At 43.1% G+C, this 24,729-nt stretch overlaps 1 protein-coding gene across 2 annotated transcripts; it reads left to right on the top strand.

The window, feature by feature from the left end:
• The first annotated feature begins 275 nt into the window (after positions 1-275).
• Positions 276-24,729, top strand: EIF4H (eukaryotic translation initiation factor 4H). 2 transcript variants are annotated; one of them, XM_060032228.1, is made up of 7 exons: positions 276-418; positions 15,430-15,617; positions 17,646-17,710; positions 17,794-17,890; positions 18,207-18,266; positions 22,569-22,706; positions 22,797-24,729. In XM_060032228.1, exons 1-7 carry the CDS (start codon positions 360-362, stop codon positions 22,934-22,936), a joined length of 747 nt encoding a protein of 248 aa, XP_059888211.1. In that variant the 5' UTR covers positions 276-359; the 3' UTR covers positions 22,937-24,729. The 2 variants fall into 2 exon arrangements, with proteins under 2 accessions (XP_059888211.1, XP_059888212.1); XM_060032229.1 differs by lacking the exon at positions 18,207-18,266.

Genomic DNA, 24,729 nt, shown 5'->3' with positions numbered 1-24,729 from the left:
GAGGGAGCCACAGGAGGTTCGGCTGGTAGGGCAAGGCTCACGTCCAAGGGTGGGGCGGGGCGGGGCAGGGGCAGGAGGCGGCCGCGGGTGAAGCCTCAGAGCTAGCACACAATGGGCCGGAGCGCCAGGGCAGGAGCCGAGCCAACGCGCCGCCGCACCACGTGGGCCGCAAAACGCGCCGGGCTGCCAAAGGCCAGCCAGCCCAGACCCGGCGCGGCGTACGTGCGCGCACGCGAGCGTGCGTGCGTGCGATTTGCGATCAGGCGGTGCGGCGGACAGCCCCGGCGGCGGGGCGGGGGGAGTTATATTGCGGGGTCCTTCCTCGCTCACCCTGGTTCCTCTCGGAGCGGAGACGGCAAATGGCGGACTTCGATACCTACGACGATCGGGCCTACAGCAGCTTCGGCGGCGGCAGAGGGTGAGGCGGGCGTGCGCGGGCCCCGGCCGGGCGCGAGAGGCGGGCGGAGTCAGGGGCCCCTGGCCCGCGGCCTTCTCGCGCGCACAGCAAGGGGCGGCGAGCGGTAGGGGCCCGGCTGGGCCGACTGAGGCCTCGTAGAGGCGCCGGGAGGAGTGGGGTCTGGAAATGGCGCGCTCGGGGAGGGTGCGGCGGCGGTTAGGCTACCCGGGTTTTGCTCGCGGGACAGATCCCTCTCTGTGCCACCCCTCCCCCGCCGCCTACGATGTGTCTTTCCTCTGCCTCGGTCGCAGGGCCAGGCCGCAGCGGCGCTGAGTGCCCGGTAGGACGAGCTCCCGCTTCCAGCCCCATCCCCCAGTACGGCGGGGCCGGCGCGGGGCTGTGCTGCAGCGCGGGGGTGGGGGCCGCGGCCTGCCCCGCTCCAGTCCCGGTCCCGGCCGCGGCTTCCTGTTGTCAGCCTGCGCTGCAGGCCCCCTGGCCCCTTTCACCAGGAGACCAGCGGGCTTGGTATGATCGGAAGGCCGAGAGAGGGGCGATTCCCATCCCTTTACGGGTGTGAGGCTGGGATTTGGCAGCTGGAGCCCTGGAATAGTTCGATTCACCCCGGGGTCGGGGGAGACCAACCAGAACATACACATCATAGCATTGTATTTATCCTTTCTTAGATCAGAGTGCCTTGTTGACAAGTGCTACGTGCCTACTGGCAGAAGATGTTATTCTCCCTGGTTTCTCCAGACCTGGAGAAGGAATCGCATTTAGCTTCGTTCTGATTCTGGTCATACACAGGCTATATGTAATTGAGGCACCTTGTTTAAAAGAAAGATCCCTGACTAGTGAAGGAAAAGCTTATGGTGTTCAATTCCAGGAACCCGCCCTAGATTATTTCTTTTTAGCCACAAGTTACCTCATACAGAATTTAGAAGATAGGCTGTAAACATCTTGTTGTTTGTCAAGGGCACACTTGGCCTTTGTGTGATTCACAGAAAGGATTACTTTCCCAGGATAACACCACAATAGTACCTACTGAGGTGTCCAGTCTCCTGGGTTTCAATCCTAAAAGTACCTTTGTTTGGTGAAGAATGATCTTTTAATACCTTGGTTTGGGAATGGCTCAAATAAAAGCTTGTTTGGGTGCGGGAGTGTACCCAGTATCATTCATGAAAGTTGGGGACATGGAAGTTGGGGGAGGTGGAGCCACCTGTTACTTCAAAGAATACTTTATTTACTAATAAAAAAGAAATAGATGTTGGATTACATGTAAAGTTAATGCTTTTGGGGGTAGGTTTCTAGACATCAAATTTGTACTTCAGTCATCTTGAAATTTAATAACTAGGATTTTTTTTTCCTTCCTAGTTTCAAAAAGCATTTGGAAGTACCCAGGAAAACTCTTAAACAGAGTAGTTCAGATTAAGGCAGTTCCAAGGAATTTTAGTTGGTTTGGAACTACAGTGTTAGTCATATTATACAGAGCCTGGGGATTTTTTTTATTATTATTTTTTAATTCTGCCTTTTGACAAATTTACCAGCTGTTCTGGTGACTAGAGGTGTTCGAGTTAGACTTTCGGTGGATATCAAATTTTGACAGTTGGAGTACCTTGAACAATAGAAGTTGATCAAAAGTAAAATTCTCTTTTAAGATGCCATTTATTTATCAGAATATCAAAAGACGAGGACACTGTTAGCCATTTACCCAGATGTACTCCAAAAACTTGTATAAGAGAATAGTAGCTGGCATGATACATCTCCTAAGCTTCCTCATAAAAAGTCCTTTTACTATTAAGCACCTTCTACATCTTACCTTCTCAGAATTTTCCACTTCATCTTCATGTAAAAGTACATAGGAAATACTGCTCAGATTGCCAAAAAGTAGTTTTTAGAACCTGTCGGTGAATTTGTGTGTTCTTTGAGGCGGTGTCACAGGTGAGTCAGGAAACTTCACAGAGGACTAGACATGTAGTGGTGTGATCTGTGCCAAAGCTTTCCTATTCCAGATAGTTAATATTATTTTAACTTCATCAGGTCGAAAGTTATCAGTTATTGGAATCTTTGAAATTTAGCAAGGTGATAGGATAGTTGACCAGATATTCTTCAATGATAATTTTGAGTTTTGAATTATGTTCACATCAGTACGTGTCTCAGTGCTGTTTGTTTATGTTCAGATAGAAGCTTAAGCATTATAGACGATTACCACCTATGGAAAGCTGGTCTTGTATTGCTTTGTTTGGTGCTTTTTGTTTTTTAATTTATTTATTTATTTTTGGTTGCATTGGGTCTTCGTTGCTGCGCGCGGGCTTTCTGTGGTTGCGGCGAGTGAGGGCTGCTCTTCATTGCAGTGCGTGGGCTCCTCACTGCGGTGGCTTCTCTTGTTGCAGAGCACGGGCTCTAGGCACGTGGGCTTCAGTAGTTGTGGCACACAGGCTCAGTAGTTGTGGCTCTAGGGCTCTAGAGTGCAGGCTCCGTAGTTGTGGCGCACGGGCTTAGTTGCTCTGTGGCATGTGGGATCTTCCCGGCCCAGGGCTCGAACCCGTGTCCCCTGCATTGGCAGGTGGATTCTTAACCACCGCGCCACCAGGGAAGTCCCTGTTTGGTACTTTTGTAAGGCAACTTCTCACTAGTCTAAAACACCTTAGCTAGATAAGATGTCTCAGCTCTAAGCAACTTGGGTCACAGGTGAAAGGAATGGCAGGTTTGAAATATAGAGTCAAGGGGCTTCCCTGCAGTGGTTAAGAATCCACCTGCCAATGCAGGGGACATGGGTTCAAGCCCTGGCCTGGGAAGATCCCACATGCCGCGGAGCAACTAAGTCCTTGGGCCACAACTACTGAGCCTGCACTCTAGAGCCTGCGAGCCATAACTACTGAAGCCCACGCGCCTAGAGCCTGTGCTCCACAACAAGAGAAGCCACCGCAATGAGAAGCCTGCACACTGCAAGGAAGGTAGCCCCTGCTCACTGCAACTAGAGAAAGCCCGTGTGCAGAAACAAAGACCCAACGCAGCCAAAAATAAAATAAATAAAAATAAATTAATTAAAAAAAAGAAGGGTCTTCTCATTTAATTAAAAAAAAACCAAGAACTTGGGTTTTAATAATTATACATTCCCCGTAAGTTTATTTTGTAGTTGTGTGTAATAACCAGTACGGTTGTCAGGAAGCAATACTGAACAACTGCTTTATTTCCCCAGCCTATAGAGGCATGTCGCCTGCAGCAGAGGAGAGAACCAGGGACTGCATTGTTGCTCAGAAAGCAAGTCAAAACAAAATTCCAAATTATCAGGAGTTGATTGTACCATATCTTGAATGTATTTGGTTTTTCACTTTGCTAAATTATCTTTGTGGGGTTCCAGTTTTTCATTTGCTATTGACAGTAAAGTGGAGAGTAACACTGATTTTATATTTTTAACTGCAAAAGGCCTTTTGAGTGCTTAACCTAAAAGTAGCATCAATCCTGAGAATTAGATTGGAACTTGGAATTAGCAAGAATTGATATTACTGAAATGGTACCTGCTAAAAATTGATTAAGCTACAAAATTAAATATTCTTTATTAGGTTCCAGTTAGGGGATTTAGAATTCTAATCTTCGAGTCTTATAGGATTTAAGCTTGGCATCTCTGTCTAAATTTCTAAGGATATTTTAAGCCTTAAAATGGGGAAGAAAGTGTATAAAAGCTAGCTAGTTTCACTTATAACAGGATCTGTAAAGATGTTGAAAGGCATATTCTAAAATCCTGTTTACCTATCAGATGGCAAGTTGTTTGGGTTTACTGTCATCCTTCTCTCCACTCAGTCTCCCAGTGCTTGATTCCAAGTCATTGTCCTCTTTGCGAAGTGTTGTTACCACAAATACTTGGTTTTACCAAGAGATCTCTGAGATGTCAGATGTTCAGGCAGAAGCCCTGGCTTTAGAATCAGGCAGACCAGAGCTTAAATGTCCTCTTGGCTGTGTATGAGCAGTATGATCTGGACAAGTTTCTTTACCTCTCTGAGCCTCACTTTCCCTGCATATAAGATAGAAACTTCTCTATAGGGCTGTTGGGGAGTATTAAATGAGATGTTAAACTGTGCAGCACAGTATTTGGTCCATTAAAAATGCTTAATATTTGATAGCTGTTGATTTATAATTTTTAAAAATTTATTTATTTTTGGCTGCGTTGGGTCTTCATTGCTGCGCACGGGCTTTCTCTAGTTGCGGCGAGAGGGGGCTACTCTTTTGTTGCGGTGCGTGGGCTTCTCTTGTGGAGCACAGGCTCTAGGCGTGCGGGTTTAGTAGTTGTGGCACATGGGCTCTGTAGTTGTGGCTTGCAGGCTCTAGAGCACAGACTTAGTAGTTGTGGCCCACGGGCTTAGTTGCTCTGCGGCATGTGGGATCTTCCCAGACCAGGGCTCAAACCTGTGTCCCCTGCATTGGCAGGCAGATTCTTAACCACTGCACCACGAGGGAAGTCCAATTTATAATTTTTTAATTCTTAAAATAATTCCTTTGGAGTTAGAGTGGGAAAATTTCTGTTGAGGGTTAGATGGAGTGAGTTTTTATTTTCCTGTCTATATTTCTAAAGCCAATAAAGGGAAAGCTGTTCAGTTTATAGGCATAAAGCATTTATAATGTAATACCATAAGTATGGTAAATTAGTACCAAGTAATTCATTCTTTTTATTCATTTATTTATTGGCTGCTTTGGCTCTTAGTTGCTGAGCACAGGCTTTCTCTTTCATTGCAGTGCGCGGGCTTCTCATTGCGGTAGCTTGTTGCGGAGCATGGGCTCTAGGCGCATGGGCTTCAGTAGTTGTGGCACTCCGGCTCAATAGTTGTGGCTCGAGGGCTCTAGACTGCAGGTGCACGGGCTTAGTTGCTCCATGGCTTGTGGGATCTTCCCGGACCAGGGCTCAAACGCGTGTCTTCTGCATTGGCAAGCAGATTCTTAACCACTGTGCCACCAGGGAAGTCCCACCAAGTAATTCATTCTTTTTTTTTTTTTTTTTTTTTTTTTTTTTGCAGTACGCGGGCCTCTCACTGCTGTGGCCTCTCCCGTTGCGGAGCACAGGCTCCGGACGCGCGGGCTCAGCGGCCATGGCTTACGGGCCCAGCCGCTCCCCGGCATGTGGGATCTTCCCGGACTGGGGCACGAACCTGTGTCCCCTGCATTGGCAGGTGGACTCTCAACCACTGCGCCACCAGGGAAGCCCAAGTAATTCATCCTTGTACATTATTGGTTTGTAACAGAACTCATGCTTGGAATATTTAAATGCTTCTGAGATTTCTAAAAAAAAAATTTTTTTCGCATACTTTCAAAATTTATATTTCTGTTTGAAATTAACCTTAGTGTTCTGGAAAGACTTTACACAAATTCAAGAAGTCTTCCCAGAAACTTGGAACATACAAAGCAGAATGTTTGGCTGGGGGTGTGGGGGGGCATGGTCAGTCCTAGATCAGATCCACCTTCCAGTTTCCAGCTTCTGCTAGAAATGGAAGAGTGTTGGGCAAAAGACCATGCCATGCATCTTTACCTTTTCATCATTTGTGCAGCTGGTTAGACCTGCACACTCGGCACGAAGTAAGTGACCACTTGATTTTGATTGCACTTAGCAGCTGTAATGTCTAGGTTGTCTTTTTAAATAATTGAACATCCTATTTTTTTTAAGTTTGCCAACCATATGATGGTTTTTAAAATGTTCTTGATAGGACCCTCTGGATGTGCTTCAGTATGTTGATACTCTACTGAAAACATAGTACCTTCATTGCACTCCAGTATAGGATAGATGTAGCTGGTGATCTCCCTCGCTCTGCACACTGTTCTCTAATTGAAATAATCAGTTGCATTTTTGGAGCCACCCACCCACCCCCTTTTTTTTTTTTTGGCCGCACCGCGGGGCTTCTGGTATCTTAGTTCCCCTGACTATGAATTGAACCTGGGCCCTTGGCAGTGAAAGCAAGGAGTCCTAACAACTGGACCGCCAGGGAATTCCCTGGAGCCTTTTGAATATCTGGCTGAGTAGAAGACAGCTCGTTTCTCAGAGCTGCTTCTGTATTCACTCTTGAGGTAGGTTGTTTGGTTGACATATATGAAGAAAATCCAGCCTTACATAGGTAAGTAGTTGGAAGTGGGAGGACTTTTTAATAGCCTTTTCAGATAATTGTAGATACTCTTGTGACTGTACCAAAACTTGACAGGTGGTAATTTCCATAAAAGTTAGTTGTAACAATAAACTTTTAAAATCCATAGATCTATCTTATATTTTGAGTGGATCTTTTACTGTGCTTTTTTTTTTTTTTTTTTTTTTTTTGGCTGTATTGGGTCTTTGTTGCTGTGCGCAAGCTTTCTCTAGTTGCGATGAGCAGGGGCTACTCTTCGTTGTGGTGCGTGAGCTTCTCATTGTCGTGGCTTCTCTTGTTGTGGAGCGTGGGCTTCAGTAGTTGGGGCACACGGGCTTAGTTGCTCCGTGGCATGTGGGATCTTCCCCGGCCAGGGCTCAAACCTGTGTCCCTTGCATTGGCAGGCAGATTCTTAACCACTGCGCCACCAGGGAAGCCCAGCTGTACATTGGTTTTTTTTTTTTTTTTTTTGGTAACATGATACTTTGGTCATTTGGAAAATACCAGTTCACTGAGTTATGTAGCTCTTCCAAATGTTGAAGCATTTCACTATACAGTATCAAAAATCATGTTCATTAATGTCACCATCAGTTTCATCAGAAAATTTTCAGGTATTGGGAGACTGTCAAGCTTATATTGATAGATAAAAGTTTTCTAAAATTCTGGTTTTTGCTTGAAAGCCTGCGTTTTGTCATTCGCAGCAGACAATACTGTTGTTTTCCTTGAAGTGACAGGCTCACTTCATTTACAAGAAAATGTCTATGTAGCATCCGAGTCTGAACCATAGTTAGTCAGTTCTTTCAGGTAAAAATGGTGTTCCATGAAAAGAATAGCTAGTTCAGCTTGTAACTCACTTGCAGGAGTGCCTTTCCTGGAGATAACCATGTACTTCTGTAAGCAGCAGAAGTGCTTCATTCCCATTTTGTAACGGAATATTTTAAAAGTGGGTCAGTATTTAATAAAATTAATCATTTTTACCACTTTATCAAAAACATTCTTTGCAGAAGGTGGCTTTTTTTTTTTTTGGCTGCGCCATGAGGCTTGTCGGATCTTTGTTCCTCCACCAGGGATTGAACCTGGGTGAAAGCGTGGACTGCTAACCACTGGACCATTAGGGAATCCACCACCCCCCCTTTTTTTTTAATACTGCAAATGCATGAGTAATAGTGCAGTTTGGTGCCCCGGCCTGATTCATGCGAAGGCCAATGGCAGGATCGGTGTATGTGTTTGCTCTCTTTGACTTAACAGGGATACTACAGCCAGAAAGGTTTGGCTCTGCGGGGGCAGAGCCAGAACCAAAGGAAGTACATTTTGGTGCTTTTAGAGGCCGTCTGAAAATGCAAAGAATTGTTACTTTAACTGATTTTCTGTTAACGGAGGAACCTCAGTATGGTCTAGATTGGAATTTACCAGTTGCTCATTTTACCTAATAGTTAAAGATTTTTAAAATAAATGTATTTATTATTTTTTATATTTTTATTTTTGGTTGCATTGGGTCTTCGTTGCTGCGCACAGGTTTTCTCTAGTTGCGGTGAGCGGAGGTGACTCTTGCGGTGCGCGGGCTTCTCATTGCAGTGGCTTCTCATGATGCGGAGCATGGGCTCAGTAGTTGTGGCATGCGGGCTCTAGAGCGCACGCTCAGTAGTTGTGGCACACGGGCTTAGTTGCTCTGTGGCATGTGGGATCTTCCCGGACCAGGGCTCGAACCCATGTCCCCTGCATTGGCAGGCAGATTCTCAACCAATGCGCCACCAGGGAAGTCCAAATCTGGAACTTTTGGATTGAGTAACCTTTTTCACCCATATGAAGTTATTAAATTACTAAGCGCATTTCTTTCCTTTCATGTTAGGAGTCCAGAATTTTAGTTCATTATGATAAGTACCTTTTCCCAGTAAGAAAAGTTCCCTAAAAGACTCTGTAAACCAGAAGTCCCTTTCGTGTTCACTATTCATCTAAAACAAGGCTTTCAAACTGCCTGTTGTGTCCTGTTGGGAGATGATGAAATCAACTTAGTGTGGGTCCTGGTAAGCATCTTTTAAGGTGAAATAGAATAGACAATAGTGTGCATTATACTATGAGTTAGTACTGTTGGCAAGCTTTTTAAAATTAATTTGTGTAGTTAACATGCAGGAATGTATGCATGTATTAAGTTGTGATGTAAAATGTATTTCTTGTTGTTGTACACAGCCTGAAAATTTTTTGAAAAATACTTAAATACAGGGCTTCCCTGGTGGCGCAGTGGTTGAGAGTCTGCCTGCCGATGCAGGGGACGCGGGTTTGTGCCCCAGTCCAGGAGGATCCCACATACCGCGGAGTGGCTGGGCCTGTGAGCCATGGCCGCTGAGCCTGCGCTTCCGGAGCCTGTGCTCCGCAATGGGAGAAGCCACAGCGGTGAGAGGCCCCCATACCGCAAAAAAAAAAAAAAAAAAAAAAAAAAAAACTTAAGTACATAATTGGGGATGTCTTCTGAATACATGTAACCCTCTCTTATAATCTAAATTTTTTTCCAAATAAGCGTACCCACATTGGTGAAGAAGTTACTGGCAACCCTAAAGTAGTTGGTAGGCCTGTGGCTTCATTCCTTCCACCCTCAGTCTCAGATATTGTAATAGTTTTGGAGATAAAGCAGTGAACAAGACAGGAGCTCCTGCCTCAGAACAACTTTGCATTTCTCTGCATTGCTTTTTATATCTTACCGATGTGATTGAATTATTAAGTTCCCATTCACAGCAGAAAAGAGCTCCTTGAAATAGGGCTCATTGAAGAATTCACCATAGACACTGCTCCCTCCCCACCCCCAGTGTTTACCAGAAACTTTCAGAGGCTTTCATGCACATCCTGTAGGAATGACAGTTGTCAAGATAAAGGGATTTAATTTTGAGTGCTAATTGAAGGCCTTGGAAAATACATACACTTAGAGGAAGATCTGCTTGGAACTGAAGGGTCTTTAATCCAAGTTCATTGGACTAGTTTTTTAAAACCTAAGTTACAACTAAAATGTAATGTGGCATCTTGGATGGGATCATCTGAATAAACTGAACTAGTTAGTAATGAATTAGTTGGTAATGTATTGATGTTGGTTCTGTGATTGTAACCAGTGTATCTTCCTAATGTAAGATGTTAATAGGTAGTGTAAAAGGGTGTTTATGAAATAAGGGCTTGGCTTTTGAGAGCCTAACCTTTTTTGATTATTGTCTAGAAACCAAGTAGGTTACACATTTTGATCTTTCTTTCTTTCTGCATGCTCAGAGGATTTTGTCTTTGTTGCTTACTTGGATTTTATTCTCATAAAGGTAGTCTTACTGTGATTTTATGTAGGATCTAGGATAGTGCCTCAGGCCATGTGATATATGCTAATAAGCTCTAGGTGGCGCATGAAAGACCAAAGTTGTTGATCAGCCCCAATGAAACGAACTCAGTTATCACCTAGAAGTAATAGAGGGAAAGCACCTAATGTTCCAAATACCAAAGAGAGGTTAATACTCTATAGTCATGGTATCTTGGCACTGGTCTTAAAGTTTTAAGAATAACAGCAACAGTACTTAAATTCTGTATAGTTTCTAATGCACCGAGGAATCTTCGTAAAATTCTTGTCCAGAAATAATAGCATGTGGCCTTCATTTTTTATTATCTTTTACACTTTGGAAGCAAGTCTTGAGCACTTAATTTTGTTTCATCCACTTACTGACTCTAATCCCAGCCCTAATAATCTCTTCTCTTCTTTTTTCTTATAGTTGCCATTCCTCCAGTTTCCTCTCACTCCTATATATCTTTGCTTATTCACACATTATCATCTTAAGAGTTCAGTGTTTTGTCTGCTGCCTGGAAAATAGAGTCCAAGTGCCTTTTGCTCCACCCTGCAGAGACAGTGCTTGTTGCTGTCTCCTGAATTTTCTGCAGTCTTTTACTTGGGATGTGATTTCTCCTTTCTAGATGCCTGGACCCCCTTAGCTGAATTATAAGCTCCTTGAGGGTAGGAACAAGTCTTAGGTTTGTGCCCTCAATATGGTGCTCTGTATTTAATAGACATTCAGATACTTTGTTGATTTGAGTGAAGAAACGTGATTTGTCTGTAGCTCCAGGTGTGATTTTGGTCACACCTGGAGTTGAAAGTTGGATTTCCTAAATGACTGAGGATGTGATTATTACTTTAAAACTTTCGTATTTTTTTTTTAAATCAATAGACTGTCCCTTTGTGCAGCAGTAATGAGCGGGCAAGCCCATTGCTCAGTGGGAGCGATATGGCCTGGGAGTTTGCAGCACAGCCCTTCAGGTCTCTATTCTGAATTGCAGGGTGGTGGGGAGGTGGGGGTGTGTGCCCAGGCCTGCAGCTTTGCCTCATCTGTTGCCTGCTTTACATCCATGGCTTGTTAGTCAGCCTCCTTCTGTATAAGCAGTGTATCCTGTAGCGTGTTTAATTTACCCATAACACTTTAGAATTATTAAACTTTTGTAAAGCAATCAGTCTCTGTGAAGTGTTTTTATGGTCAATTTCAAACTCCTTTATAACATAGAAATTTGAAATATTTATAAAGTAACAGGTGAGAAAACCGAGGTACAGAGGTGATTTGAAAGAGGTCCTACACCAAGCTAAGTAAGGTGCCAGGTGTGTCTTCTGTGTTTTTAACCTGTTTTAGAAAGTGCTTTCATGTAACATAGCTTATTTAGATAATAGTCCCCTCTAAACTTAAATTAGTGTCAGAAGTATCTCATAAGAATTTTAGCTCAAAGAATTTCTGACATTTGACATTTTTATTTGATTGATGACAGAATGTATCCTTTTATTACGTCCATATGCATTCTCTGGGGTTTGTCTTCTTCACCCTTGTCTCTCAAGTTGCTGGCACACTGCAGACTCTTCATAGAGTGAATAAATTGAAATCTACCAGGCTGGCCCCAGTCCCACTGCATTGTAATGTCTTCAGTGAACTACTCAAGGAAAAGCTAAAAACCACTCAAGTCCTGTAGAACTGACCAGATCAGGTAGGGCAGTATTGAGGACTGCATCGGTTAGTCTTGAAAAAATCTAGAGTGTTAAGCCACTGGCAGTTTTGTGAGGCTAGGGTGAAATGAGCAAGTTGATGGGCTTGGGTTAGCTCTTTCCACATCTCCAGCTCTTAAAGTACTGCTTGCCTGAAGCAGGATTTTTCTATCTTTGCAAAGACAGATCTGGCTTCTGATCCTGCTGCATTCTTGCTAGTGCCCCCCCCTCAGTAGCATTCACCTGGGCAGCGGTCCTTATCAAGGCTTGCTTACATGGCTTTCTGTACTCAGTCAGAGGTCGATTGACCCTATCTTTTCAGTCCTCTGTCCAGCACCCCACAGAAGTTCTCATGTGCCCTTTTAGCAAGACTTCCTACCTCCATTTTCTTGCTTCATCAAACAGACACCTGCCAAATTTATCATTTCTTCATCCTCACCTTCATGTTGAATTTTTAAAAAATCATTGTAGCCTTTGCTTTTTTACATGTCTATGTAAATGTATACACAAACATGCATGTATGCATTTACAGTTATTTATGTTTTATATGTGCTACTCAGGTGTAAGCTATTCCAGGACAAGGGGCTGTTTTCCACCAGATGTTTAATGTTGAGTAGATGAATTTAAAGTGTTTTTAATTATAGTTGGTCCCCTGTTTTGACAGTTTTCCAAGTGTTTATACTGTATTTTATATGTTCAGTACCCAGCCCCAAAGAGTATCTTACTGAGAATATTTTAGGTTTTATGGGGTTTTTTTGTTGTTGGTGGGTTTTTTTGTTTGTTTGGCTGCATTGGGTCTTCGTTGCTGCGCGTGGGCTTTCTCTAGTTGCGGCGAGCGGGGGCTACTCTTCATTGCAGTGGTTTCTCTTGTTGCAGAGCACAGGCTCTAGGCGTGTGGGCTTCAGTAGTTGTGGCACGCAGGCTCGGTAGTTGTGGCGCACGGCTTAGTTGCTCCGCGGCATGTGGGATCTTCCCCAGCTAGGGCTCGAGCCCTAGTTCCCTGCACTGGCAAGAGGATTCTTAACCACTGCGCCACCAGGGAAGTCCCAGTTTTATGGTTATTGAAATGCAAAATAAGTCACATTCACTTGTAAGCCTATTTTTCTGGTATTAGGACAGAATGCAGGATTTTTCTGTTGGGAAGCAGCAGTTCTGAGGTAATTAAACTTAAAATTTTTAGCCATCTAATAATTACTTCATAGCCTGGTTCTTCTGCTTAAAAAAAAAAAAAAGAAAGCGTTGTCTTAAAGACTGGTATTTATTATCAAATATTTGAGATATCTGGAATTTGTGTCAGGCAAGATGTGGAATCTCTTTCATGATATTTCTAGCAATATATGAATTTTAAAAATCAAGTTACTTTCGAAGACCTGGTATTAATATATATTCTGCCAAAAGAAAGGAAGGTTGACTTTAAGCAGATTTTTGACTGATGTGAGGAGACTCTTTTGCTTTAAATGTCTCTTAAAGAAAAACAACACCTCCCCCTTTTAAATTTGTTTTCTCCTGTGTTCTGCAAACATTTTATTTTGAAATTTTTCAAGTCTTCAGTAAAGTTGAAAGAATGCAATACGATGGACACTGGTAGATGTCACAAGTTTCACACTTGCTTTATCTTTATATATTCGTGCATGCACACATGGCTTTATGCTGAACCCTTTGAAAATAAATGGCTGTCCTGACACTTCACTCCTAAGTACTTTGTCTCTCCTGAGAACAGAGGCATCCTACTAACTTCAGTACCAATTAATCACTCCTAAGAAATTTAATGCTCACAATAATATTTATACTCATCAGATTCAGATTTCTCCATCTGCTTTTTCTTTTATGGCTGTGTGTTCCAGGATCCAAAGATCACATGTAGCATTGGTTATCATTTCGTTAGTTCCCCTGCCTTTTTTGTCTTTCATGACTTTTACATATTTGAAGAATCTGTGCCAAAATAGAAGGCACATTTAAATTTCTCCCATCATTAGTGATACTAAGTTCAGTTACCTGGTTGCAGTAGTGACTGGCAGATTCATTTTATCAGTGTTTTGGCATCCTTTGAGCCTTGCCTGAATCAGTCACTACTACATTGGTGGTTGCAGAGTAGAGGTTTTCTAATTACATGATTCCTCCTACATTTTTTAGCTGACAGCCTTATTGATGTAAAGAAGAGCTCCCTTCCCATTAATTTAGTAGACCATCTATTAGAGCAATGTAGGTTCAGAGCAGAATTGATCAGAAAGTATAGAGTTCCCATATGCCCTCTGCCCTCACAAATGCACAGGGGCACAGCTTCCCCTGCTGCCAACATCTGCACCAGAGTAGTACATTTGTTCCAATCAATGAATCTGCATTGACAATGTCATTATCACCCAATGTCCATAGTTAACATTAGGGTTCACTCTTGGTGTTGTCCATTCTGTGCTATGGGTTTTGACAAATGTATAATGGCCCCATTTATTTTTTTGTTTGTTTTTAAAATATTTATTTGGCTGCAGTTGGTCTTAGTTGAGGCACGCAGGATCCTCAGTTGCGTCATGCAGGCTCTTAGTTGCATTATGTGGGATCTAGTTCCCTGACCAGGGATCAAACCTGGGCCCCCTGCGTTGGGAGCGTGGAGTCTTAACCACTGGACCACCAGGGGGAAGTCCCGTGGCCCTATTTATTTATTTGTTTGTTTGCTTTTTGTGGTTTTTTTTTTTTTGGCTGAGTTGGGTCTTCGTTGCTGCGCATGGGCCTCCTCTAGTTGCGGCGAGCGGGGGCTACTGTTTGCTGCGGTACGCGGGCTTGTCATTGCAGTGGCTTCTCTTGTTGCGGAGCACAGGCTCTAGGCGTGTGGGCTCAGTAGTTGCGGCACGTGGGCTCAGTAGTTGTGACTCGCAGGCTCTAGAGTGCAGGCTCAGCAGTTGTGGCACACGGGCTTAGTTGTTCCACGGCATGTGGGATCTTCCCAGACCAGGGCTCGAACCCATGTCCCCTGAATTGGCAGGCGGATTCCCAACCGCTGCGCCACCAGGGAAGCTGGTCCCATTTATTTTTAAATTATCTATAAAACATTGTAAACCTCAGGTGTTAGACGGCAGTTACTATGGTCATTGTTACTCTACACATGTGAACTATGTGACAGGCAGTGTATGACGCACCATATGTTATTTCTCAATAATTCAAGGTCTCTCTTAGTATTAACCCAGTTTTCCAAATAAGGCTTAGAGAAATTGAGTAACTCCTCAAGATTATATGGTGGAGTAAGTATGTGGTAGAGCTCGGATTTAAACCAGTGCGTACGCAGATTAGCCATGATATGGTGGAGTCAGGGTCCTGCCACTTTTAAGCTCTGTAACCATAGACAAGCTAAACACCTCTTGACTTAGCTGAGGAAATGACATTGACGTTTAAATGAATTAGTAATATGCACCTTGTGTTTGAGGATCCAGTGAGGTAGTGCATGGGGGAGTGGAGAGTAATATGTACAATACATAGTACTTGCTGCACAAAATCTAAAATTTTTATTAGAGCATATTATCTATAATCAGCAAGAAACAATTGTATTGTGAATGAGTTAAACTTCAGCTTCAGGGTAATAAGTGGACACTCCATTTCTGTGTGTGTTAGTGTTATCGGGTGTGAAGGAGGGCATTGGCTTAGGTTCTTTTCTCCTATTCTTAGTGGATAGGAGAGAACCACTTGTCTGTAGGAGGATGTTAATGTTTGGATTCGATTCTCCGGGGAAATGTACGTTCACAGAGATTCTGTGTTTCTGTGGACATTTCTGTCATCCAGAAATAAGCATGTTTTTCATAAATATTTTGGAATACTCTATTATTTCAAGGAGATGTTACTGTACACATTATATAGGATTATTTTGCCTGAGTGGTGTGGCTGAGTGGGAGACATTTTCCTTGGCCCTCTGGGGCAAGTACACAGGGGCAGAGTTGAATCCTGTCTGTTTCCCCTCCTAGGTCCCGTGGCAGTGCTGGTGGCCATGGTTCCCGTAGCCAGAAGGAGCTGCCCACAGAGCCCCCCTACACAGCATATGTAGGAAATCTACCTTTTAATACGGTGCAGGGCGACATAGACGCTATCTTTAAGGATCTCAGCATAAGGAGTGTACGGCTAGTCAGAGACAAAGACACAGACAAATTTAAAGGTGAGTTTGGGGGATTTTTACTGTGCATTATTGTAAGGGGAGGAGGGTCTAAACCAGAGGGCTCTAATTATGAAAGTGTTTCAATGAAAGTGTTCCGAACGTTTGCCCACTCCACGCAGTTGAAATAAACATTTATTAGCGCTTTAACGCATAGGCCTTCAGTTCTATTTGGGGGGGAAAGTGTTATACATAATCTAGTTTGTAGAAATATGTGGCATATGCCCAAGTAAATCTGGCGTTTTCCTGAGCTATATAGCAATCCTGTCTCTGCCAGAAAAGGAGTTACCAGAAAAGAAATGAACAGATAAAACTCAGGACTTTTCAGGTGCATATCACCTTGGCCGACTCCTGCATTTTTAGGGGGTAGTTTTTCTGTAATCTAGTTTATTATGAAATCCAAAAGGTAACCTAGTACTTGTCACTGTACATTTGTGATTTCAGAGCATGTGTTTAGGGAAATGATTGGCTCAAATTTCAGATAAAGTTAGTGTCTGTAGGTTAGTCTTTCAGGTTCTTGAGCAGAGGAGTAAGAATGAGGAACCAGATGGGCATTATCCAACTTCCAAGGCTTCCTAAAGGGAAATGTGCCCTGTATTTAAGTGCGTGATGCCAGATACAAGGGCATTTGGTTTGCTTTATTTACCCAGAAGTACATCCATGAAAGGCACACAGGCTGTGGGGCTGTAGAAGAAGCAGGGGTGCTGCTCAGCAGAGCGGTTCCATAGTTTTGTTGTTCTGAAAGCCTTCTGACTTAAGAACCTGGAGCCTTGTTATAGTAAGTGATCAAACAGTGAAAAAGAATGTATCAGTTAAGCTTGGAGCAGTAAGTCCTGCTGCTAGGAAGCGTTAGGAATGCAAATTTAAGGTAAAAATGTGTGGGTGAAGCCAGCCTTTGGGCTGAGTCAGCAGCAGCAGAGATTGTCTCATAGAAGGGCATCTTTAGTTTCAGCAGCTCTGGAGTGTGAGATGAGTGGGAGCTCTGGAGTGACTAGGCTCTTGTTGCCTCTTTGAACTTGCAAGTAGTTTTCTCAGTTCTTCTAAGCATTGAATCCACTTAGGGGAAAAGGCATGGATGGGGAGGTGGAGTATGGTTGGGGGTGGAGGACGGGGAACTCTACAGCCAAGCAGTACATTCTTTGTGTAAGCAAATGGCGAACAGGAAAAGTTTGGACCCAGGCTTTAGAAGCACTTGCAGTCTAGTGGGCTTTGAAGGTGAAGTGTAATCGTCATACAGGATGGGGATCGGGAGGGTGGTGATACAGGGTGCAGTGTGAGCATACGGGGCAGGGGGAGTGCTTAACCCAGATTTAACCGAGAGGGCATGGACAAGAGTGTTGCAGCTAGAAGGAAAAGCTTATTCAGAGGTTGGAGGTGAGAGAGAGGGTGTGGTTTCTTCTGCCTGGAGTGTCCTCTGCTTACAGGCCTGTGTCAGAATCTAGCGTTAGAGACTCAAGTTGTCAATAAAGCATGCTGCACCAAGGCCATCTGTCTTTAATTAATTAGCATCCTGAGGAGGATGTGCTTGTGGCCGAGGGTATGTTTTTTAGCTTTGTAAAACAAGTTTTATACCAGCTACCTGAGTAGTAAGTAATGGCGCCCCCAGCCTGTTCCATCAAAGCATGTTTGGTATCGAATTTGAAGTCTGTGTCTTAAAGCCCCTGTTAGGTTATATGAAAGTCGTTCAGAAGTCAGAACTAACAGCTCTTCAGTGACCCAAGAAGGTTTTAATATTATGGTTAAAACATAAAGCTTTATAAAAACACAGCTACTATTTCAGTACCTATTTGATTAGCACTTTCTGTTAGAATATAATTAAGAGGGGAAAAAATATAATTAAGAGGGAGGAATACCAGTCACGTTCTATTTATTAGAAAGTAAAATATGCTCTTTCAGGTTCTGCAAGTCTGCTACCATCTCGATGCAACAGAAGTGGTAGTTATGATGTAGGGAAATGGTACAGACAGGGATCCCACCTTATCTTTAACCCGGAATTCCTTGAGGAAATCGGGGGTTTGTTTTCTCTTACAGGATTCTGCTATGTAGAATTTGATGAAGTGGATTCCCTTAAGGAAGCCTTGACATACGATGGTGCAGTAAGTATATTCAGGTTTTCTCTGTGGTGGTAGTAGTTGAGATTTTTTTCTTGCCAGTACTTACAGTGTTTTCCACTTATTAGCTCTTGGGTGACCGGTCACTTCGTGTGGACATTGCAGAAGGCAGAAAGCAAGATAAAGGCGGCTTTGGATTCAGGAAAGGTGGACCAGATGACAGAGGTGATTGGTTCTTCTACAACTGAGCATAAAACTTGCTGTATGCCCACTGATTACAGCTCTTGAAGGTTACCAGAAGAACTCTTATCTTGTAGGTCTGATAGGTGTTTATGAGCTTTTAAAAATGTGTAAAATCTTAGAAAGAATGGATGATGCTTCTGCAAGCCTGGGTTTTTTTCTTCCTGTTGGCAGCAAAAACTCTTATAATTTCATTGAACTTCCCATCACATGAGTTGTACGTCTTCCCAATGAATTTTTCCATGTTTGTGCAGCAAGGTAATGATACGACCTCAACTTTATCTTTTTTGTGTATCCTCAGGAATGGGTGGCTCTCAAGAATCTAGAGGTGGATGGGATTCCCGGGATGACTGCAATTCCGGTATCAGTATTTAAAGTATCACCACTTACCCTTTTCAGTGGCCTTGCTGCTATTGTACATTTCTTGTGAGTAGCCCGCCTGGCCGGACTACTTTAGTTCCTTTCACAAATGAAACTTTCCGAAAAGGTACCCAGGCATGCAATAAGCCTCTGTTAGAACCTCAGTGTTTGGGGTAGGACTTGAAAGCTTCCACATCGTGGGCAAGTTGGACTGATCCGCCTTATTTTGTTACCTTTTCTTAGTCTGCTGTTCTTATATGTGCCTGTGTCTCATGCTGAGTCTTTCTCAGGGTTTGGCCCAGGGGAGCCCCTTGATGATGCTTGTGTGTATGGCATGAATAGAAGTACTATTATTTCTAGAAGTCTGAAGGTTCTAGAAGCTTACAGAAAGCCTCATACTAATGGTTCCTGGTGGCTCCCTCTTAGATGGTAATAGGTAGTCCTGATGACCTCTTTGTCTCTTAAAGGGCGTGGAGCACCTGTCCCTTAAGTGGACATAATCCACTTTATCATTGCTTTTCTTAACTCATCAAAGCATACCAGTGGGTGCCTCCTTGTGTCAACTCAAGAGGTCAGTTTGCATGCCAGGCTTTGAAGGGTTGATCTCCTAAACATCTCTTCATCTCTTTACTTGTTTTTTTTTTAATTATCAAGGTAAATCATATGGTAAAAATGTCCATTGTAACCATGAGGTAGAGAATGAAAAACAAGTCTGTTTTCTTTCCTACAAACTTGAGGTTGTCTCTGCATTTGCCACCACATAAGATGAGATCATTAGTGCCCGCCCCCCATCACCCCCCCCAGTCAAAACAAAAATCAGTAGAAAGTAACTGGTAAGTATGGGAGGAACTTGTCTTGTGAGTCGAAATTTTTTAAAAGTTCATTCCAGTACTGTGTTAGCTAAACAGATTACTGCTTATATCTGTTGAATAATTTAATTCCTAAAAGTCCTATAGCCAATCAGAAATGAGCTTATTCATAAAAGTACAGTATAATCCAGTAAACCTGTAATTTTATGTATAAGCTAGTCTCTGATTGAAAAATGCAACAGATGTCATCTCAAAGCCACCTCAGGTGTAGTAGTTAGTGACTTGATGAGTGATGGTCTCCAATCTGCCAGTTTTGCCTTTCCTAGTACTGTAGAAATAGTACAGTGAGCTCACAGCTTTGGAGGTTACCAAAGGAACTGATGTCTTTCTACTGCTGGCTTAGCTTGGGCTTTTTTACTCTGAAGCAAGACATATAGTGAACATAGCCAGAGAAGCTACCTTGCCACCAACCAGTGTAAACTACAGTATTCTGGTAATAATCTAAAACCAGCAGTGCGCACATGGTGGGGTACGGCCTATATACATTATTTGTATAGGTAGACCATTTTTACTGTTTAGAATAATGCCTTTTTTTAAAGGACATACTCTCATTGTAAAAAAAATTTTTTTAAGCAGTAAAAAAAAATATATAAAGAAGAAAACAAATAAGAAAGTCCCTGTCAACCAGAAATAGGCAGTGTGCTTTTATTTATTTTTTATCTTTTTTTTTTTTTGGCCGTGCCATGCAGCATGCAGGATCTTAGTTTCCCACTAGGGATCGAACCCGCGCCCCCTGCAGTGGAAGTGCGGAGTCTTAACCACTGGACCACCAGGGAAGTCCCTAGGCGGTGTGTTAAACTAAACTTCGTGAAGAAAGCTCAGAAGATTTTCATGAATACTGTGCCTCCTAGAAATCTGTCATCAAACTTGATGAAAAGATAATTGTTAGTGTCAAACCTTGGTTTCCGCCCCCCCCATAATCTTCCCATCGCTCATATCGTAAGAGTTTTGAAATGAGGTGGTCACTTGATGTTAATGTACACTAGGTTTTGGGGTTTTTCCCCACTATACTTTGTCTCATGGACCTGGACAAAGTAGCAGTTGTGTTTATGTGCCTTGTCAGTGTGGGTGTGAGCTAATTTGTTTTATGCTAAACACTGGTAGCAAAAATTAATCTCATTAAGAGGGAAGTAACTTTACTTTCATAATCAGTGTGGAAAGATACACACAGTTTAGTTTGGGGGAAATGTCAGGTTAAATGTTTGAATACTAATTAAGCTTGTTTAATGAATGGTGTATCCTCTCTGTTTGATAGAAAAGATTTTGTAAAGAAACTTATACTTGATGATATGCTTCCAAAATGGGTTTTCCCCCAAAGCAGTGCTCCTGTTGGTCTGAACCTTCTTAGAATTGTTTTCATTACTTGTTTTGTTAAAATTGAAATTGTTCGATTTAGTCTCTGAACTGAGTTTCAGATAACTTGATCAATTTAAAAATTCCTTGCTACCCTTAAAGAACAAAAGAACCCCACCATTGCAGATAGTTAATTCTCCATATTCACAGTAGTTAGGTTCTTTAAAACCACTGCAAACAGCAAATTGGCGGATACGGAGCCATCGCGCATAGAGGAAATACACAGGCTCCTGTGAGCCTCTGGTCATATTTTTGTCAGCCATTCAATACATAACCTTGCTTTATGTGTTTGTGTTTAAAGACGCCTTGTTTAATATATATAGTTGATTGATTAACAATGAACTCACGGCCAGCAGCACTGTAACTCATGCCTGCGTGAGGCTTCTCTAACAAGGCACATCCCAGCCTTGCACTTAGGAGTACTAGACAGCACTTCAGCATGACGTTTGGGTGCTGTTTTATTTTAACAGCAAAATCACTAACAAAAAGCACAAAAGAGCAGAAAGCCTGGCACTAAATAGATTGTGAAAAGGACACTTGTTTACTGTTTGAGCTGAGACAAGGCAGAGTGTTGGCTCATTCAACCCTCAGCTGGGAATGTATGTGTCAGGTGACAGACGTTTCACTGCTCTGTGCATGTCTGAATGACAGCGAAAGGCCCCAAGTATTGATTTCAGGGTTACAAATAAATTTTAGTGAGTAGACAAATTTGCAAACGTGAAATCTATGAATAATGGGAATCAACTATTTAGTAGAAGAATATTTCTCAAGCTCAGGATCCTTCTTCAAGGATAAGTTCCTGCAAAGCTTTGAGCAATCGCACTGTCCTTGGAGTGAGTAAAAATAGTCACCTTCAGGAGCTTAAACAGAGGGGGCAAGCTCATTTGTTTAATTATAGTCTTATTGCTTACATTTTTACTGAAAGTTAAGTTGGTTATACTGTTAAAAGGTTAATTATCTTAACCTCCCCCTATGACTTTCAGTTAAATGCAAAACTAAATAAGGCTTAAGGTTCTTAAAGTCCATTGAGAAGATATTCTTCACACTGATGAGAATTGTAACTTTTTTAATATAAATTTACTTATTTATTTATTTTTCGCTGCGTTGGGTCTTTGTTGCTGTGCATGGGTTTTCTCTAGTTGTGGTGAGCAGGGGCTTCTCTTCGTTGCGGTGCGTGGGCTTCTCGTTGCGGTGGCTTCTCTTGTTGCGGAGCACAGGCTCTAGGCGCGTGGGCGTCAGTAGTTGTGGCTCGTGGGCTCTTGAGCTCAGGCTCAGTAGTTGTGGCGCATGGGCTTAGGTGCTCCGCGGCATGTGGGATCTTCCCAGACCAGGGCTCGAACCCGTGTCTCCTGCATTGGCAGGAGGATTCTTAACTACTGCGCCACCAGGGAAGTCCAAATTGCAACTTACTTTTTAATTCTAAATGAGATGCAGTTTACTTCTGTTGGTAATTATTTTAGCGGTGCACAAATGAATGGGGTGTGGGAACCCTTTGCAGCCAGAGGAGGTGTGGGTTGGGTCTGCGGTTCCTGCTCTCTGGCGCCCTCTCTGGGAAGGGAGTGGGCCTGATCACAGCTTTGTTTACACACAGGTGCTTTGCTTTTAGAATGATCCACACCCGAATCGCAGCAGAAACAGAAAAATGGGGGATGTCACCCAGAGGTGACTTTGTATTTTTATTTTGTCTTCATATCTAGCTTTTTCCTTTTGATTTTGTGTTCTAAATTATAACTTCTAAATTTCAGGTTTATCTTTTTTAATAACTGTATAGATTGTATTAGAAAACAATAAAACGTGCTTTGAGCATTTTTGTGTTAAGCCATATTAGAATATTATGGACTTTTCCTGCAAGCTAAGAATTTACAGCTCGTTTTATTTTTCTCTCCTAAGATTCTTTTTTTATTTTAGAAGTCTGTTAGCATTGAAATTACCCAACAGATTCACGTTTGGACTCATTTTGTATGCACTTTTGATGCTGGACAAACTAAAGAATTTAAAATTAAACTTAATTCACACAAGCTATGTTATCAGCTTTGAGACAGTAGTTTAAAAGATAATTCAATGTCATCTTCCTCCTTCAGGCTTCAGGGATGACTTCTTAGGAGGCAGGGGAGGGAGTCGCCCAGGTGACCGGCGAACAGGCCCCCCAATGGGAAGTCGTTTCAGAGATGGCCCTCCCCTTCGAGGGCCCAATATGGATTTCAGAGAACCAACAGAAGGTATGACGATAACGTGAACGTGTAAATGGAGCTCTGAAGGGTGTCTTTTCGTGACACATTTGTAAGCCATGTTGTGTTTCCCTCCCCCAGAGGAAAGAGCACAGAGACCACGGCTCCAGCTTAAACCTCGAACAGTTGCAACGCCCCTCAATCAAGTAGCCAACCCCAACTCTGCTATCTTCGGGGGAGCCAGGCCCAGAGAGGAAGTCGTTCACAAGGAGCAAGAATGAGCTTGCGGTTGGGAGGGAATGGGATGTGGGGGGGGGGTTCGAGCGAGAGCACAGCCTGGCTGCCCCCCAGACCGGCAGTCCTGCAGTTACCATTCCTGCGCCTGACCTTTGTCCTCCTTTCTTACAATGGAAACACAGAGCTTGTGAGTGCATGTCAGCAGTTAACAAGTGGTTTTTAGTACATTCTTGGCTTTGCTGAATCTACCTAGTGCCTGTTTTGTGCTTTTTTTTTTTTTTCTTTTTTTCCTTCCTGCCACTCCTTTCCTATTTTCCTTCTGTCCTTTTTCCTTCTCGCTCCTTGTTTCTTTCCAGCACATGAGTTTCTCTAGAGGGACAGAGGCAGCTGCCATGCGGGAGTTCTTTATATTGAAATGCTGCTTCATTTCTCTCCTTTGCTTTTCTGTTTTGCCTTTAGCCACACTGGGCGTTTCCTTTGATTTTTCTCAGCAACCTGCATGTTGAGTTCTGTATTGCTGTGGCTTCCAAGAAAAAAAAAACAAGTCACAAATTGGATAGCATCTTGTTTTTATTCAGCTGTTATCAACATACAGAATTTGGGACACATTGCTTTCAAAACAAGGATAAAATATCTGTTGATCTTTGCAAATTCCTTCCTGTAACTATTTATAGATAGTCCTGACTCCATTACTCCCTCCCCAGATGGGAGAATAGGCTTACATTTCAAACAGCAAAACCTAAAAAGATAATGTGAACTGCTGGCAGGGTGCACATAGGAGATAAATTGAATACACTGCTGTGTTCACATGCTTTATTATTGCTCTTTCAATACCGTGTCCAAACTGGTTCCCTTCTTTCACTGGCCGTTTTAGAGGCTCCTCTGTGGCTGGATGTAGCGAACTGCTGTCTGGTTTCCTTTCTGCTGGCTGCAGAGGTGCATTGGGCACTGCAGGTGGTAGCGCGGTGCTGGGCTCACTTCCTAGTGCGGACGCTGCTTCCTCTCAAACCCCTGTTGTCGTGTGTTCTGCATCACTCCCTGTGTTTATCTGTTCCCTGATACAAGTAATAGTGAGATACTGCGCTTCCCACCTTCTCTTAATTTTAGAGTGAAAGAATGGGCCTAGAATGACTCTCTTTCACTTGATGAATTGAGAATTTGACTATGCAGAGCTGTCAGGTAACTGGTAGGTGGCTTGAGGTCACTAGTTCTCAGCTTCAGGACGTTCACTGCCACGTACAGTGTTCAGCACTCACCCAGGCTAGGCAGCAGCTTTTGAGCTTGAACACCTCTGTGTGAACAAATTCTTGAGCGCCCGAGTCCCACTTCATCCAATTGGGAGCAGTTCAGGGTCAGCTAGAGCCCCGGAAAAGAGAGACCCTCACCAGCATGACTGGAGGGCCGGGGGCAGGCTGGCCCACGCAGTGTGCTTAGAAAGTAGCTCCTCACTAGCTGCCATCCTCGGCCCCTCTTACTTTGTCTTTGTCACCAGGTCTCAGCAATTTACAGAACTCTCCCTCCTTTCCTTCCTTCCACCTGTCATGTTTGCTTCTGAAATAAGAACCATTTGTGTAACACCAATACTTACCTTAAGAAAGACATGCATTATGTGGTTGTAATCAAACCTGATGCTTTCAGATGACCTACTTACATCTTCAGTGTGGAAAAGATTAAGAACAAAACAAATTCATCTAAACTTCTGGGCAATCCAGTTGACTTTTAAATGTAAGAATGGAATTCCAAACACTTAACACATTCAGCTATATGACAGAAAGTAAATCTATGGATATGGTATTTTGTGAATGATCTTTTAAATAAAAGAAAACCTTACGTAATA

The sequence above is a fragment of the Delphinus delphis genome, chromosome 15, assembly GCF_949987515.2.
Source record: "Delphinus delphis chromosome 15, mDelDel1.2, whole genome shotgun sequence".
Lineage (NCBI taxonomy): Eukaryota > Metazoa > Chordata > Mammalia > Artiodactyla > Delphinidae > Delphinus > Delphinus delphis.
This window is presented reverse-complemented; position numbering and strand designations above follow the sequence as displayed.

Coding starts and splice junctions, on each gene's coding strand:
- EIF4H (XM_060032228.1), top strand. CDS start 360: ATGGCGGACTTCGATACCTACGACGATCGGGCCTACAGCAGCTTCGGC. Junction 17,711..17,793: donor CCTTGACATACGATGGTGCA/GTAAGTATATTC, acceptor TCCACTTATTAG/CTCTTGGGTGACCGGTCACT. Junction 17,891..18,206: donor AGGTGGACCAGATGACAGAG/GTGATTGGTTCT, acceptor GTGTATCCTCAG/GAATGGGTGGCTCTCAAGAA.